At 36.3% G+C, this 18,351-nt stretch overlaps 2 protein-coding genes across 4 annotated transcripts; both read right to left on the reverse strand.

Moving 5' to 3' along the window:
• Positions 1-669: 669 nt before the first annotated feature.
• Positions 670-5,094, reverse strand: LOC111407118. The gene is made up of 4 exons (XM_023036428.1): positions 4,836-5,094; positions 3,146-4,247; positions 2,193-2,572; positions 670-1,102 (listed from the first exon to the last, which is right to left on the reverse strand). Exons 2-3 carry the CDS (start codon positions 4,182-4,184, stop codon positions 2,238-2,240), a joined length of 1,374 nt encoding a protein of 457 aa, XP_022892196.1. The 5' UTR covers positions 4,185-4,247; positions 4,836-5,094; the 3' UTR covers positions 670-1,102; positions 2,193-2,237.
• A 2,223-nt stretch (positions 5,095-7,317) lies between these two features.
• Positions 7,318-13,362, reverse strand: LOC111407119 (serine/arginine-rich splicing factor SR45-like). Of its 3 annotated transcripts, none has more exons than XM_023036431.1 (12): positions 13,061-13,362; positions 12,152-12,235; positions 11,414-11,502; positions 10,413-10,459; positions 10,241-10,321; positions 9,986-10,151; positions 9,656-9,893; positions 9,496-9,561; positions 8,539-8,655; positions 8,067-8,095; positions 7,904-7,941; positions 7,318-7,639 (listed from the first exon to the last, which is right to left on the reverse strand). In XM_023036431.1, exons 1-11 carry the CDS (start codon positions 13,300-13,302, stop codon positions 7,913-7,915), a joined length of 1,188 nt encoding a protein of 395 aa, XP_022892199.1. In that variant the 5' UTR covers positions 13,303-13,362; the 3' UTR covers positions 7,318-7,639; positions 7,904-7,912. The 3 variants fall into 3 exon arrangements, with proteins under 3 accessions (XP_022892199.1, XP_022892197.1, XP_022892198.1); XM_023036429.1 differs by having other exon boundaries at positions 8,026-8,095; positions 13,061-13,361; XM_023036430.1 differs by having other exon boundaries at positions 8,026-8,095; positions 12,152-12,220; positions 13,061-13,360.
• Between the last annotated feature and the right edge of the window lie 4,989 nt (positions 13,363-18,351).

Here is an 18,351-nt window from a genome sequence, read left to right on the forward strand (position 1 = left end):
GAACTTCACCATTTTCGTTGAGCTCAATGTCGATTAGGGTTTTGTGTTCTTTGTTTAGATACAGTAGGAGGATGAAAGTTGTGCGGTGGTAAATCCTTAAGTTACAAATGTGGGCTTTTTACTCTTTTGGGCTTTGTGGAAATGTTTTCAATGGGCCTTGGAATCCGACCCTTTAACATTTCATAATATTTTTACGGGTCAACCAACCGTTTGCTGAGTTTTAATTATCATTTAAAGTTAAGAGTTGATTAAATGTGGTTTAATAAATGTTAAATTAATTAAAATGATAGACAAATACATCCACACAGTTTGGTAACACACCCACAACAATAAGACGACAATTTCATATGGCTATCTTGAAGAGAGCAACAGCACAATTCATCCATACAAGCTAGAGCTACATGATGCACTCGCCCTCAGGACACATCTCCAAGTGGTAAAAAGGGGAGGGTGGAAAAATCCAACTTTGTTTGAAGCCGCTGCGTCAAGGGTTCGAATCCTGAAATATGAATTTGGCTCTTGAATAAGTGCAAGTGTACAAGCAGCCTTCCACCCTGTACTCTTGGAGGCATAACCTGCGATTTACCTTCCTCACGATATTTCAGGGTAGGGGTGGTGGGAGACCCTTAAGGTTAGGGATTAACCTTTTTTTAGAGCTACATGATGCACTGACACCAAATTTTTTTGGAAAATACTACTTATACATGCTGATTTTCCACTTAGTTTACAGAATGCAGAGGTGACGAGATTTCACAAGCTGGTTTAACCTTTTATTATTATTATTATTATTTTTTTGAATCCAAAATGGTGTGAAATCTTGCCACCTCAACATTATGTAAACCGAGTGATAAACTAACATGTACAAGTATCATTTCCCTTTTTTTTTTTTTTTTTTTTGCCACTTCTCAAAATTTGTGCATTTACAGATATTTTATTTCTGGATGATGGAACATAAATTTCTTATGTTACATAATATGGGGAGAAAATCGCAAAGCAAGAAACTAGCATCTTCATAAGAGAGAATTTCAGCAAAGCAGGCTTGAACTGGTCCACAAGTACGCTGTGACCAAGAGAGCGGTATGGTAACTTCGAAAATACATTCCTGTAAAACAGGACAACACAAATGAGCATATTTTAAGGAGGAGATCTAAGATGAAAGATAACATCTACAAATGGCAAATGATGGACGCAGTAACAATTTTTTCTGTATTGCACTGAGTTCGATCGAATGTACTGAAGGATACATCACTGAGCGCAAAGATAGATGAACTCTAGATAATCAAAGAGATGGTCAACACTATGATCTAATGGAGACACTCTTAGGAAAAATTGGGTAACTCATTAAGATGTTATAGAAGCAGGACATTCCAAACACACGGCAAGAAAGTTGAGAGCTGAAAGTTAGATGAACTCTAATGATTATGAATTCATTAAGGCTTGAACTGTGCGCCATCTTCACTTGGACATCCACCCCCTTACAAGTCAGCTTCAAGGGTGAGCTGTACCGAATGTCGTTTTTAACAGCAGGTATCAAAGCAAGCACACTACTAGGAATTACCCTTATTAGAAGATTAGCTTTGTGAAGTCATCAAGCTGGGAATATGTGCTGTCATGGATGTCTTTTACTGAATTCATTAAGGCTTGAACTGTGCGCCATCTTCACTTGGACATCCACCCCCTTACAAGTCAGCTTCAAGGGTGAGCTGTACCCAATGTCGTTTTTAACAGCAGGTATCAAAGCAAGCACACTACTAGGAATTACCCTTATTAGAAGATTAGCTTTGTGAAGTCATCAAGCTGGGAATATGTGCTGTCATGGATGTCTTTTATGAAAGAAAAAATAAACTGTAATTACTCTAAATGCACTATGTAAGGGTTGGCTCATGGCGTCATGATGAACCTCACCACAGAAACCAGTTTTAAGGGTGATATTTACAAATGTAGTTGTAACATGGACAAGAATTTTCTGTTTCATGCTCTTGTTCTTACATGCGCATCTCCAGCATTTTAGTCTCGAGTCTTTGGATGTCTATTTTTCCTTTTGGCTATAAATGGGGCATCTTTATAACAGAATATTAGACAGAAAGTATCGTGCATAAGGAGACTGGCAGCGTCTGTGATAAAGGCAAGCATTCACAAATTTACCAGTGGATTCATTATAGAAGCTGAAAGGGATAGTAAAGGTGACTTACAATTGCAGGTGGAAGTCTGTTATTTCGGCCAAATCCAATTAAACTTTACTCCATATCATTTGTTGTGGACCAACCAGGTTCATATGTTTCAAGAAATCCAATCTTCGCCTTGTTAGGAAGATCATGTGGGTGAACAAATGGAACTCCTGGTGGCCATCCGATCTCCATTCTTATATGTGCACAAGGGCTGTCTAGTGAATGGACATGATTTTCACACTCCTTCAGGGTGCAGAACCTCAGTTTGATGCCCTTCTTATCAGCAATATCTTGAACCCTCTCTTTCAGAACTCTTTGTGCCTCAAGTCGCAGTCTCTTCGAAGGAGGAAGAGGTTTACAACTTGAATTACTCCTTTTCTTCCTCATGACGGTTTTCACTGATCCTGTACCAGCATTTCATCGATCCAAGGGCCTGTTGTTAAAAACTTCTAAGGGCTACTAGTATATTAGCCAAATGACAGAAAACTTTTTACAGTGTTTCAGCAGGAAACAGCATATAATGATATGAATCTGTGATTTCTCAAAGTTAAAAATGGAAAAGATCGAACAACAGCAACCTTACCAAGGACACAAATGGATATTGCTGATTCACATGAATGGTTAAATAGCAGATTCATATGAATGGTAGTGCGTGCGTACATAGCTAACATGGGAGGCCAGCACTTCAAGGTAAAATTATATTAATCAGGTAAAATAGTGACCAAAACTAGCAGTCGTTTCTTCCACAAATACTCTTATTTTTTTGTTTCTTAATAGATGCTCTCCCTGAACACACGGTAATAAGATTCGTATTTCATAATATATAGTCAACATTATAAATAAGTAAAGATAATGTATTCAGTGCAATGATAAATAAACTTCATAAGTCTTTATCAAAAAATTTATTCATGTGAAGATTTCATAAGATCTATTATCTAAGAGACTTAAAGAAAAAAATTATCAGGAATACTTCTTACCATCTTGGGCCGTAGGGAAACTGAATGTCGCAAAACTATTCCTATTAAGAAGTTGGTCAGTGGATCTCTGCATGAAGTCGTCGACTGATACAGGAAGCTGAAATTGAGCTTCCACCCCATGCCCAGCTGCCCTCATCTCAGAACAATTGAGACTTGTCATGGATTTTGGCATGAGTTTGAATGCCAGAGAACAACGACCATACATAGAACCCTGCAGATTACTGATATCAATGCGATGCATTGCTGGGTTGATGTAGCCCGCAGTTGCCTGGTACAAAGCAAGCCCAGGATAAATAATTGCTTCTTGGGGTCCAAGATCGCCATCCACTATGACCCAATGACCATGAAAGTCTCTTACATGCAAGCCTGCCCGATCTGACTTGACAAGAGTTATAAGGCTTCTATCAACCTGATGTTCATGGTCTGAGAACATTGCTAATTCGCCATCTTCTTGAGTCGTTAAATTATGGTGCTGAGCACCCTGAAAAGATGGTCTCCCATGGCAAAAAACAGACAACACTGATGACGATATTTCCCGATTTCTAAGAGGCACATTATCAAGTATTTCACTGAAAGGTGAACTGCGCAGATTCAAGTAAAAGCCAATGGCATCTAATATGTCCCTACACGCTTTCCCAAGTAGTGCAAATATGTCCACTAAACCAGCTGGAGAGATCTCAATTTCATTATTAGGTTCTGCGGAAGTAAGCCCAGGTCTAAAATCAAAACTCTCTTGCCACATTTGAGGGTCTGCACGGTAACCAGATGTCTTGCACCATTCATGGAAGTCATCGGGATGGATAATATCTGCAGGAGGGTAAGGTGGTTTTTGATGGAAGTAGAGACGAGAAGATTCCAAACAAGACCTCAAAAGGGCCCCATCATTCACCGGTAATTGGATAATGGCAGCTGAATAGTGAGCTAGAGATTGGGACAAAGTTGAAACTGACAATTTGTACGAGTCCGAAGGAAGGCCTTCACATGGTATTAGATCAACGAGTTTTACACGGCCTAATGTTGACAGGCCATTGCCTGCCATTGAATCTTGCAGAGATGCCAAGTGTGCTAATGATCAAACTACTGAATTTGCTTCTTTTGTTGGCTGCAAAGATTATATATACATCAAGAGCAAAGTAATAAGCTAAGGCCAATGAAGACCGAACATAACATAAATAGTGGATATACTAAAAATATGAGGTTAGGGTATACATTTTGAAATTCCACTAGCGCAAGTGGTAAAATTCAATGGAACTTCTAACATTGACTAAAAGCATTTTCTTCTTCAAAGGGAAAAAATAAAAATAAAAATAAATAAATTTCATTGGGAATTTACAACTCCCGTCTTTCTTCTTTTCAATTTACATCCAAAAGTGATATAATTACTTTCTTTTTTCCCCTCTAATTCCAAACTTTTGCAGCCCCGACAGAATTTTAAAGGCCGTGCATTAGAGTCCAAACCCATCTAATTCCATAATTTCAACAATCCAAACTTCAATTTTTATTTTTTTTAGTTTGTCTCATCAATAACAACACTCCCTGTACAATTAAATAATTTAACAGTATAACATATACATAACTTGCATATCTCGTCAGACCTGAGAAATCTAATTCCATCTGTGTATATATATGTGAAAAACTTATCAAATGCGTAGAATATTTTAAATAGAGATATTTGAAAAGGTAAACTAACCTTCAAAAGCTTCAAGTTGGAGAAGTTAGGGTTTATGAAGAATCCGCTTCCGAGTCTCCGACAATTGATCGAACAAAACAAAGACAAAAAGTTTAAATTACAGAAAAAAAATAAAAAATTATACACTAATTGGCAAGAGTTAAAAATCCACTTGATCCTGGATTGCTTGACTCTCTTCTTCTCCTTCTTACTGGAGTGATAAAAAAATTGAAAAAATGATCTCTTTCTGAACTGGGATATATTTTTATATTTTGGCTTCCTTTTTTATGTTAGACATCGTTAATTTTACAGACACCTTTAATGGATAGAATTAGGGGGCCGAATCCATATAGGCATGCAAGGATTACGGATGATGGGCCAGATCCAATACTTAGGGTCCACTTAATTACAAAGACGGAATTGAATTGTCTAAAAAAAAAATTTAGAAAAGTGAATTGCCTAAAAAATTATTTTCTAAAAAATTATAAATTATTGTGTTTGATTGGTATAGTTTTATACGTGGAAAATATTGAAATAAAAATGTTTTTTGATATTCATTTGACTTTGTTTTACATGAAAATTGTAAATTAAAATGATAGAATTTACTAGTATTGGGGATGAGATTTGTTTCCATTGTCAAAACAAAAAAAAAAAAAAATTCAAGAAAATCGTCTATATTTTAGTGTTCGTTTTGCTTTGTCTTTCATGAAAATTGTCAATTAAAGGAAAAATATTTTTTTACAATAATTTTAATAATTTGTTTTCATTGCAAAAAAAAAAAAATGTCGCTATAGTAACCGAGTGTTGGAATTCTCACCATATCCAATTCAAGAAAAAGGTGGAAATTGGCATATGTGGTAAGATAGTTGGAAAAACCAATTCTAGGGAAAAAAATGTTATCAAACAAGGTAAAATTGGAAAATGGAATTCCAAGTCATATCAAACATTTCAAATTGATAAAAATGACGTTTTCCACAATAAAACGTGAAAATAAGAATGAAAATTCAAAAAAAATTGAAACGTATGGACGTTTTCCGCAAGAAGTGTCAAAGGTAGGGATGTTTTATGCTATTATGCCTTATTAAAATTGAAACCATTGGCAAACCGATGAACCTTTATACCGTTTCCAAAATATCATCACCCAAACTCCGGCAGCACTACTTATTTCGAAGAGATCCATGTCATTTCCAACACATTAATTGACTATACTCACCAGGACACTTCTCTTCATGGTCTCTTCTTCTCCAAATATGACTACCACTTTAGAAATGAAAAAACTCTAACCAACCATCGCCCAAACCGTTGAATTTCCATACCGCTAAACCATCTGTTGATGTTTTAAGACCATGAAGAAAAGTATCCTGATGAATATAGTCGATTGGTGTGTTGGAAATGACATGGATATCTTCGAAACAGGTGGTGCCGCCGGAGTTTGGGTGATGGTATTTTGGAAATGATATGGAGGTTCATCGGTTTGGTAATGGTTTCAATTTTAATAAGGCATAATAGTACAAAATATCCTTACATTTGACACTTTTTGCAAAGAACATCCACACGTTACAATTTTTTATTTTTTTATTTTTTTTGCATTTTCATCCCCATTTTCACGTTTCATTGCGAAAAATGTCATTTTTATCAATTTGAAACGTAGGGACGTTTTTACTATTAGACATTTTAATAATTATTTAGACTCACTTGTACTTTTTAAAAACATTTAGGAGTAAAATTATAATGTATTCTTTATTTTTCTTTTCTTTACTTTTTGTTTTATTTAAATAGGATGATATTTTGGTCATTTCATATTAAAAAATGGTGAAAATGAGGTTTTTAGCAATGAAACGTCGAAATAAGGACGAAAACAAAAAAAAAAAAGAAACGTATGGACCTTTTTTGCAATAAGTGTCAAACGTAGGGACATTTTGTGCTATCAACCCATTTGAAAAGCACCCTTTGACTTTTCGAAAATTTTGTCAACCCTTAACATCCTACAATACTTTGTGTTATCTACCTTCATTGATGATAGTTTATCCAACAACAAATTCAAGGATTCATTGCCACTTTAAATGATAATCAATGATGATTGAAAATGTTCTTTTCACAATTTAAATATGTTCTTACTTCAATTTGACAATTGATACTATTAGTCTCTTCACAATTTAAATACGTTTTCACTTCAATTTGGCAAATTTGCATATGCGACCCTCAGAATTTGACAAATAGAATATTTGGTTGATGACTAAGTAACATCACATGCACATAGCCGCTTATTTTAGTGTTTACTATTCCAATTTTTTTCAAGGGATCATTCCTCATTCTTTTTACCTTGGTACTTACTTCCTCCACTTAATGTTTATCGATGAAATCGTCAAAATAATATTTAACCATTTTATCATTTAACCTAAAACAATAACAAAAATGAAAAGAAAATGAAAATTTATCACGCCAAAACAACATGTTGAGAACGTCCATTACGAGAAAGGTGTAATAGAGCCGGAAAACACGATTCCAAGACAAAAACCCAAATTCTTTCATAAGCAAACATCCTGCCGCTAACTAGCAGGCATGCCCAAGTTGAAGATTAAATAGAAGATACGGTTTAGTCCTCCAAAATCTCATACGAATTTAGTTTACAGCAATGTTTAGAATATTTAACGAGACAAATGCATCGACTGATTCAACCATAAAGCACCATCTACGAATATTGGCTCATGCAATTGTGTGCATCAGAATTCTCTTCGTTGCAAGAAATGGCCCCTAAAAGTTAAGGCTTACGGGGTGGTGAACTGCTGCTGCTGCTATTACTGGGGCTCCTTCCTCTCATTGGCCTGAAAGAACAAGCACAAATTAGACAAGAAATTAGTAAGACAAAGCAACTAGCAATCCTCAAATAGAATGACCCCAAAATTTTTTTAAAAAAATTATCTTAGATAAATGATAATAATCGCTTGCATGATTCTAATAAATGAAACCATTTAACTTTCATAAGACAGAAACTTTTAACGTAGTTTATGTTAAATGCGGTTCATTCTTGGTGAAGAAAAATCATTCATAGCATAAGATTTCATCGGGACAAGTACAAGAAAGCATACCTTCTTGGACTACGGCTCCTTGATACCCTCCGTGGAGCCTGAAAACAAATTCATAAGGTGGAGCTGCAATTAGATACTGAACCGAAAGAATCTCATGACACAGAATATTTAGAGACACAAACCCTGCGTGGGCTAGGCGATGAAGAGTAGGACGATGATCTACCACGTCTAGGAGGTGGTGGTCCACGCCCTCTGCAAGGAAGAATACATCATATGCATAAGAAGTCATGACATAATGAGGCATTATAGATACCACATCTTTTTAGTGAAATAGATCAGAAATCGAAAATAAAGAAATGCTAATTCAGACTCGAGTATGAGCACATCTCAGCCATATCATGTTTAAAGCTTTCATAAAATTGTTTTACTAGTGTTCTAAAACTCCACCAAAGCTGTATACCTTTAAAATTTAACCATATTTCATGAAATTTATTTAGATACAAACATGAATATGAATACTAAAATTAATCAATCTGCCTAGCTCGAATGTAATTTAAACTCGAAAGAAATTATGTGTAATTAAGAGAGAGAAGTAATAAACTTCGTTATTCATTTAAAAAAAAAAAAGGGAAAAAAGGAAAAACATTGTTGCAAGTTATGGAATTAAGAAACAATGTATGTATGTATATATATACCTTCTTGGAGATACTGATCTTGATCGCGAACGAGCTGGCCTCCTAATAGGAGGAGAGCGGCTACGTCGACGGCTAATTGGAGACCTTCTCGGCGGACTTCGGGCACGTCGTGGAGAACTATAAACAAACATTCCCACAATTACAGAGGACCAACCCAAACACAGTAGGAGTCATGATGCAAAATTAATAACACAACCATTGTTGTTTCAAGAAAAAAAACTACCTATATACAAGCACAAGAAAATATAACGAATATAACGCAAATCACAAAATGATAGCTTTATGCGCATAATCAATGTTCCTTAAGTTATTGAAAGGCTTATTCCCATAAAAAAAAGTATACAGCTAACAATAAATCAAATAGAACATGTTCTACTACCTGAAAAGGAAATTTCTCTAATCTTCAATTATTTTCCTTTCAGCTTCTAGGATTGATCATGTCTAAACAACCCAAAAACCTTAAAACACTCTGGGCTCCTAGAATCCTCTTCTAGCTTCTTAAATTTTCAGCAATTAGATTGACACCTAGCTCTACTATATGGATCCCAGACAACCCCTAATAGACTAACGGATTCTATAACTTCAACCACTAAAAATCCTAGACAATTAGAAAAATGTTCCAGGGTCTTGTCAGCCATCCATCACCCATCCAATACCTTCTAGTCCCCATATTTCCTGATCTTTGCAGCACTAAATCTAACAAAGAGAGCCATGAAACCCTATGTCCTTCGAATGCTAGACTTTATCTGTCATCAAGCCTATTAAAAAAAGACCCACATGCTTGTCCTGTACATGATAATACATGAATGCTCCTCAGAGTAATTGAAAAGCATATTTAAATTGACAAAGCTTATAGGAGTTAATACATCAAATTAGATAACACGTAAAAAAATTGCACAATATATTATCTAAAAGGAATGCCAGTGGTGACGGCACTGTGACAAGCAGTTAACATACCGTCGCCTAGGAGGAAGTGGAGATCGTCGTCGAACAGGGCTACCACGTACTCTGCGGGGAGATGCCCTATTCAAAATTAAACAAGTCAAAAGCAGCCCCCTAATAAAAGATAATAAGTTAAGGCAAACAATTCAATGGCAGAACATTTGAAAGACCAAACCTGGGAGGTGATCGATAACGCCTTGGTGGAGAGGAGGGAGAACGGCCTCTGGCAGGAGATGCAGGCCGCCTCCTGAGAGGCGGTGAGTCACCCCGTCGATAAGCAGTATCTACTCGGCGGCGAACTGGAGAATCTGCACGTCGGCGGAGAGGAGAATCTGGTTCCCGTCTGGGAGAACCTCTGCGTGCTACAGGAGATCTCCTTCGAGATGGAGAAAGAGGTTTGTGCCGAGGAGATGCTGATGATATGAGGAAATTTGCTAAAACAAATACCAGTAACAGAAGAAGGAATAAAATACCGTTCCACATTGGGCATAAAGGATAAGCATACCTTCTCTAGGTCGCTTTAGTCCATCTCTGTCGGTATCTGCAGCAATGCCATCAGCTTTAGGCGCATCTCTCCTCGCAGTTGTTGCAACAGCTTTACGAGGCGAAGCAGCCTTCTTCCGTTCAGGTAATGTAAACTTGGCTCCAACAACTTTCCCATCAATTTGAGCCTGCATTAACACCAGTAAAGCAAATTGATTTTCACTACAGTAAAGAAGCATAAATGATCATATAGCGAGGCATCTTGAAGAAATCATACACCATCCATGTATAAGAGGGCTTTTTCGGCATCAGCCCGACTCTTGAACTCAATGTATGCAAATCCTTTTGGAAGGTTAACCTGCAACAAAGAAACGGTTCATCAAATCTATCACTAAAAGTAAATAATTGGTTCCAACACCTTCACAAAATATGGGAATTTAACGACTTACGACGTGATCAATTGCCAACCGTACATTGACAATTTCACCGAAATTACCTACAAAAGAGGGAGCAAGAGAAAGGAAATGAAACACAACCTGCCTGGAGGCGCAAATAAGAAAAGTGCCAGAAAAGCTAGCTACCTATCAATCAGGGGCGGACGCACATATTTTGAGTGCACAATCAAACTTGCAAAAAGTTAGAAATTTTTCATTCAAAAATTTACATCCAAAAAAAATATACCACATGAAATTTTACATTCAAAAATTTACGTATGACTTTTTCGGATGTAAAATTTCTAAAATTTTTTATGTCATAACCCATGTAAAATTTCCTAATAAAATAATGTAAATTATATTGAAAGTTTGAATCGCAAAAATTATAATAATTGAAAGTTTTTAAAGAAAATACGACTTATATGCCTCTTTTTAAGATGCATGTTTGACGCATCTTAAACTATTTTCCATATTTGTTTGAACCATTCAACATGCCTATGATGTCGTTCTCGAAATGAGCTTCGAGATGATATAAGCAATTTGTGGATTCGGCTAATGTACGATTGATTGAGAATTTTTAAAGTTAGCATGTTATCGAAATTCTGGAAATACTAGCTTGAAATGGGCTACTTTGACAAGTCATGACATTTGCTATGGTTGACCGTTCCATTAACAACGTACAAAACTACAGTGTAAGTACTTCGAAATGATACTAAGAATGTAATATTTCGATTTCCTTTGACATATCATAATGACTTCAAAAATTGAGACAAAAACGTAGAAATTTAGAAGGGAAAAGAAAAGAAAAAAAAAATTTGGCCCCAAAGTTGGGGGTCACGTGACTCCCCATGCCCACCCGTGTCCGCCCTTACTATTCGTTTTCAAATGAAAAGAAATTATGTCTATGCCACCAAGTAATTATTAGTCAATTTCACTAGCTCCAGGATAACTGTTCAATCAGTATTTATCAGAAGCAAACTACCAAAATTCAGCTGATTAAAAAGAAGTGAGCCTACCAAATATTTCTTTTAGGTGGTTTTCATTGACATTTCTACTGAGCTGATCGACATGAAGTATTAGTGACTCAGGAATTGGAGAAGCTTTCCTGGAAACACGGAATAAAATAAGCATAATAAGGCCATCCATGATAGTTAGAAATCAGAAATAACAGCAGAACCATAGAACATAAAATAAAATAAAATAAAGCCATGGAGACATGATACACAAGTTTAAGAGGACAAATTCAGTTGCAGACAAAGTGGCTACAAAATAAGCAGCAGATAACAACCTAAAAGTTAATATGAAATCTAAAATGATAAAAGCTGTACCCATTAAATATACAATATACTTCATAATTAGTATGTTTTTTAAGATAGATTTTATATAGTGGTACAATCAAGTATAGCTGCTGCTGCTCCTGCTCCTGCTCCTGCTCCTGCTCCTCCTCTACTACTACTACTCCTCCTCCTACTCCTACTAATAATAATAATAATAATAATAGGTACTAATTCCATAAAAGCTCTAACTGGTCCAAATTTCAAGTTTTCCTAGCCATAGAGCTCGGCAATTTTATGTTGATGGTGATATGAAATTTATCGCGGTTTTAAAAGGGGAATGTTGAAAAGGGTAACCAGAACAACAAGATAAAACATGAACAATAACAATGGCAGAATTAAAAAATGTGGGAATTGTTAATTTCATAAGTAATATACTTGAAACTTTGGTTGAATTGAGCATTTTGAACATAATGTCACCTCGGTGGTGGAGAAGCTTTCTTAGATAGTGGTGGTGGAGACCGACCTCGCTTAGCTTCTTCGACAGGACTGTGAAATATCACATTGACGAGAATAAATATCACGTTGGTCAATATGAAAGATGAGAACAGCACGTATACATAAACCATCTCAACAAAGCCCCTGTTTGGAGGGGATTAAAGTCGTATTTTTAGTAGCTTTTGATAAAAAATGATGAAACGTGGGGTTGAAAGTTGTGTGTCCTATGAAACGTGTGGTTAAAATTAATTATTGACTTTGATTTAAATTAAAATCTGGATTTTAATTTTCGTCTAACAGGGGCTAAATAATCACAAAAAGCATGCACGGAAGAACAGAGGGAAAGACCAACAAAAATCAACATACCAAGCCAGTTTTCAATGTAGTTACACGAATATTTGACCTAGTTACAAGATTGAGCACCCAAATTCCAATAGATAGGTATGTCTATGAGGGCGATATGAGTGAGAAAGTGTGCACTTTTGTTAGCAAAATCTGGTTTTAAGAATTCTAGATTTGGCCCATCCCCTCTGAATGATACTTGCTAATTCCAAAATAACTCTGGCGTACATGTATTAGGCTCTATGAAGAACGTAGAAAGAAATATGCACTGAATTTCCCGAAGTACTATACAGTCCAGACTAGAATTTCCTGAAGTACTATACAGTCCAGACTAACTTCGATATATAAAATCAGGCGAAAAAATCAAATTAAGTTTCCCTCATAATAACATAATGGATTACGTAATTTATCATTTTGATTCCCAGCAACCAAGTATATGCATCAAAAAACATAAATCGGACCTCAAATTACAGCATTTGTAATAAAAAGAAAGCATACATAGATATTAAATAAAATTTAGTATATAGAAAGGGATACAAAAGGTTAAACCTCTTTCTCTGAGGAGGGCTAGCGCTGCGAGAGCTATCGCTATGAGAAGGAGAGGAAGAGGTGAATGATTTGGAGCGGGAGCGTGAACGACGACGGGATCTAGACCTTGATTGGGAGCTTGAGGAGGAGCGCGAGCGTGAAGTTGAAGGAGAGCGAGAAATCGAACGCGAACGAGAAAGTGAGCGGGAGCGGGAAGAGGAGCCTGAAGGTGAAGCCGGGCGACCTCGACCTGGTTTCGCCATGGGTGATTGAGGGAGGATTTTTCAGTGAAAAGAGTGTATGAAGTGAAATCCCGCTTGGATAAACCCTAATTTTTAGAGCGAGAAAAAGGTGCTATTATTGGAAATAGAGAATATGGGCTGTAAAGCTATTTGGGCGGGCCGAATTAGTTTGCGCTTTGCATTCTGGGAAAATTACCTCAATCCCTGCATTTAACATCTACTTTTCATAATTACCAAAATGTAAGTTTTCTTTCAATAATCAGGGGATAATTAGAAATAATCTAAATAATTAATATTTATTAATTACGTAACTGCAAGTTGTCATTATCTTCCCACTATCTATCTCCCTAACCCACAACACACTCCACTATCATTCTCTCTCTAGAAAATGACGAATCATCTTTTTCGAGATGCACTCACTTTTTCTCTCTCTCTTTGGAGAAGACGATGACCGTAATTTACCTATGTACCCCCAACCCATACCCTACCTTAATCAAATTGCACTTCAAACCCTAATTTCCCTTCTTTCATCTCTCTCATCGAATTCTCTCTTCTCTCGTGGAAAACTCGTTCGATGCCAATGAGTGATCGTCGGAATACCTCGAGCAACACTACAACGTTGTCGCACACAACGACGACATCGACCGCTGCGATGTAGCTACTCGCGCATCAACCACGATAGAGGCAGCCACAGTCGCCACTTCAGATGGAGGTGCTTGTGAAGCCTATGTTCCGAGCACTGTTGTGCACAGCAGCTCTTCACTTTGAGCGACGTTGCATAGTGGCGCTCACAATGTAGGTGCCGCTCAGTGGCTTCTCTGTGCAGCATCTATGCACAATGGTGAGGAGGTGGTGGTGGTGATTTATAGATACAAGCAATGGTAATGGTGCAGTCGGGGTGGTTTTGAGGCACTAGTTTTGTTGGATCAAGTGTGACTAATTTTTGTTGGTGGCGATGGCGGTGGATCGCCTCACCAACCCCTTTTAGATCGCTGGGAGGCGCTACAAATCTCCGATGGTTGTGGAGTAATATGTGGTGTGTTTTGTTGATGGTAGTGGTGCTGGCCGTGGCGATGAGGTTGCAATGGTAATTATGGTTCCGATTTTGGGCGATGTGGCGTGAGTGTCGATGTTGTTACTGGTAGTACATGTGATTCTCGTGAGGTGGTGTACGTTTGGTTGTCGATGTTGGGAATGATGGTGAGTGACCAAATCTATCTTCGTTGTGATTGCCCATGATCAGATTTGTGTTAACTATGATCGTATGTGACTTGGTTACATATAATCACAAATTAGACTAACATGGTCACGGACATTCATACCGAAGACAGATTTGGTCATGAACACATAAGGTCACAGTTCATACGTTACGAGTCACAATTCAACATTAAGGTCACAGTTCACTGGTCATAGGTTTGAGTTCACAAGTCACAATCATATCATATAAGTTACAAATCAGTATAAACGGGTCAATGATCAATATTAACAAGTCACATATCGTTTTATAGAAGTCAAGATCAAATTTATAGGTCACACTTTATGTTACGAGTCACGGGTAACAAATCACAGGTTAAAAATCATGTTTTATATGTCACAATTTACACAAATCACACGTTATTGCCTAGAAAAAGAAAAAAAAGTCTCATGAATTTAATATATCTATTTACAAAAATATTTTTTTGATTAATTATTTCATAACTAAAATTTTAATAGTATTTGATTTTTGAAATTTCAAACTTTATTTTCTTAATTTTGAAATTGAACATATGCATATTCATTCCACCCTGATTATGTTACAGATTCAATAGAACCGGTCACAGATCACAATGTACATAGGTAACAGATCTAATGAAATTGGTCACAAGTCATTGCCAAAAAAGAATAAAAAAAGAAAAAAGATAGTCGTCGGAAAGATGAGCGGTCACCGGAATAGTCATTGGAAGGTGACCGCTCACTTTTCCGGTGACTACCTTTTTTCGTCGGAAGGCGAGTGGTCATCGGAACAGTCATTGGGAAGTCGTCAGAATATTCGCCAGAGAGGTTGCTGGAATCGCCGTCGGAGACATTGTCAGAATTTCGCTGAAACCTTTGTCGAAAAAGTCACCAGAGGTGGATGGGGTGGAGAGAGAGAGATAATGGTTTGATGTGATGGGTGGGTGGTTGGAGGTAAGGTAAGGTGGGGAAAATAGATTAATTATATTATATTATAATTAAATATTTAATAAATTCAATTATCACCTGATTTTTGAAAGATTTTTAGAAGTTTGTTAATTTTGAAATGTGATTTTTAGATGGAGGATTTATATGATGTTCCCATGAATTCTCCATGAAATGGGATATAATCTGGGGAAAATTACAACCCTACCGGTATTTAAACATCACAATTCATAAATTAGAATTGAGGTTTATTTATTCACAATTCAGGTATTTTAATTAATTAACTATTCTACCTCATCTCATACCTACACCCCACGCCATCCCTAATTTCATACATAAATCTCTCTCTCTCTCTCTGCACTCTCATCTCCATTTCAACAAATCAACTGTCTTGCATCAGCACCACTGCAATAGGATCGAATTGGCTTCTCTTGTAATGCCATTGCAATATCTCTGTTGGATTTTTTATGTTATTGAACTGGTGGTGATGGTTTCCACATTTTGGTAGTGTAGGGGTTTTGGCGAGGTTGGATGTTGGCAGCAGTGAGGTGTTGGTTTTTTTTTTTTTTTTTTTTTAATAGGGTTGTTGGATTTGGCAATGCGGTGGATCTAGGTAGGAAATAGGCGGTAGTGGTGACGGCTGGTGCAGTCGGTTTGTGGTGGTATGTGCGGTGGTGTTGCTGGTGCGGTATGGTGATGGTAGTGTTGCAAACTGGTGGCAGTGACAATGGTTGCGATAGTGGTGATGGCGATGGTAGTGGTGGTGCGTTTTTATTGGAGTGGGTTGGCATTTATGACCCTGTGACCCATTAAATACTTAATATGTGAGCAGTTGGTGGTGGAGGTGGTTGGAGATTCAATGGTTGTGGTCAGGAACGGATCCAGAATTGAATCCAAGACCGAGCTACTACGCAAAAAAAAAATAATTTACACATAAAAAATTGGTTTTTTAACAAAAAAATTTTAAAAATACCTTAAAAAAATGTTCTTGGCCTGAGTTCGTCTCTGGTTGTGATTGTGTTATTTTTGTTGACAGTGGTTGGACCTAGTGGTGGCGACGGTCATTGTGCAAGGGTGGTCGATAGTATGTGACCTACTATTTGATGGTATGTGATTAAGTATTTGGTTATCCGTGACCAAGTATTTAATTGTGATCGAAAATTTTGATAATGTGACTAAAAAATAATCTATGGCCAACAAATATGAAAATATGTGATTTCAAAATAAATTGTGATTTATAAAAATTTTCAATTTGTGACCTCGACATAATTTGTGACCAATTAATTTGATAATATGTGATCAATAAATAAGTTGTGACCTATAATTATGTTCATGTGACCATTACTTGTATAAATGTGATCTCGTTATATTTAATTAATAAATATTTTAAATTAATTAGTTAAAACCCGATTTTTGCTTTAGTAAAACTTAAAACTTGATTTTTGAATTGTGCATACTTACAATATGATTTGTGAATTTTTCCCAATTTTCGACTGCTTCATTTGGTTTGCTCGAAAGGATATCCTTTTTTTTATCGATGGGACGGTAAATCCACACCGTGCAGAAGCTCTCATATATTTTTAGTTTACTCTTTCACTTGAATTTTCAAATTCATCTTTGATCTCTTATCTATCATTTTACTTAGCAGGTAATTTATGTTTTAAAGGCAATAGGTACTAGTAAAGACATTGTAATAGAATAGCACGAGAAAGCATTATACTTGACCATCGTGAGTGAAATCGAATCATAATTGTCTAATCTTACTTCTAACATTTTTTTTCATCTAACAGCCCAGTTTGTTCGAACAACCTTACAAACTCATAAATCACATCACCGCACAAATTTCCATCACATGGAATGGAATGTCAACCAAGTTGTCATGGTTAATGTTCATATATCATTATTTTGGTTCTAAAAATGGATGATTTTGTCATTAAATTTCACACGGAATGAATGATAAATGAGAAACCATGTCGATAGCATAGGAACTATTGAGAAAAAAATAATCAATAGTTCAATATTTATTAATAACATGAATTTTGCAAAATAATAATAATAATAATAAAATAAAAAATCTTTTTATTCTTCAATGTACGAAATCTCATAGCAATCTACAAACTATTAGTCTAGTCTCCTCTAGTTCTGCTTTATATATTCTCAAAAATTACAATCTTGACTCGTACTCTTTTATCACACAAGTTTAAAGTATAGAAGACAATGACTGAGAAACAAGCAAATGCATTTTTCCTTCTTAGGGGAATAAGTTCATAATAACCTTTCAAAAGATACTGGAGAACACAACACAAATGACCAAATTAGAGTAAAACCTGGAGAGAGAAGACTTTCCACCCTTGTTTGAGCCTCATTTTATCAAGAACTAATTTTCAACCACACATTATTCAATAAAAAGAATTTACACGTAAATCGAAATTTTTAGTGATCCTCACATTCACAATCGTCAACAAGCATACGATATTTTCTATACAGCTATGCAATTCCATTATGCACAAACTCAAATTCATAAATAAGCAAATTTCTTGCTGCTTAACTAGCAAGGATGGGAAGGTTTTCATCAAGTATAGACATACAGTCCTGTATCTGTTCTTACACACAAGTTGAAGATTAAATAGAAGATAGGTTTGTTCCTCCAAACTCTCAAACTAATTTAATTAGTTTGCAGCAATGTTTAGAATAATAACACCACAAATGCATAGACTGTTTCTCTGGAATTTTGAAACAGAGACCAAATTGTGCATCAGAATGCTCTTCGTTGCAAGAGCTAACCACCAAGTTTAGTGGTACAGGGTGGTGAACTGCTGCTGCTGCTATTACCAGAGCTCCATCCTCTCATCAGCCTGAAAGAACAAGCCCAAATTATACAAGAAATGAATACGACAAAGCAACAAGCAATCC

This window comes from Olea europaea, chromosome 13, assembly GCF_002742605.1.
Source record: "Olea europaea var. sylvestris chromosome 13, O_europaea_v1, whole genome shotgun sequence".
Classification (NCBI taxonomy): Eukaryota; Viridiplantae; Streptophyta; class Magnoliopsida; order Lamiales; family Oleaceae; genus Olea; species Olea europaea.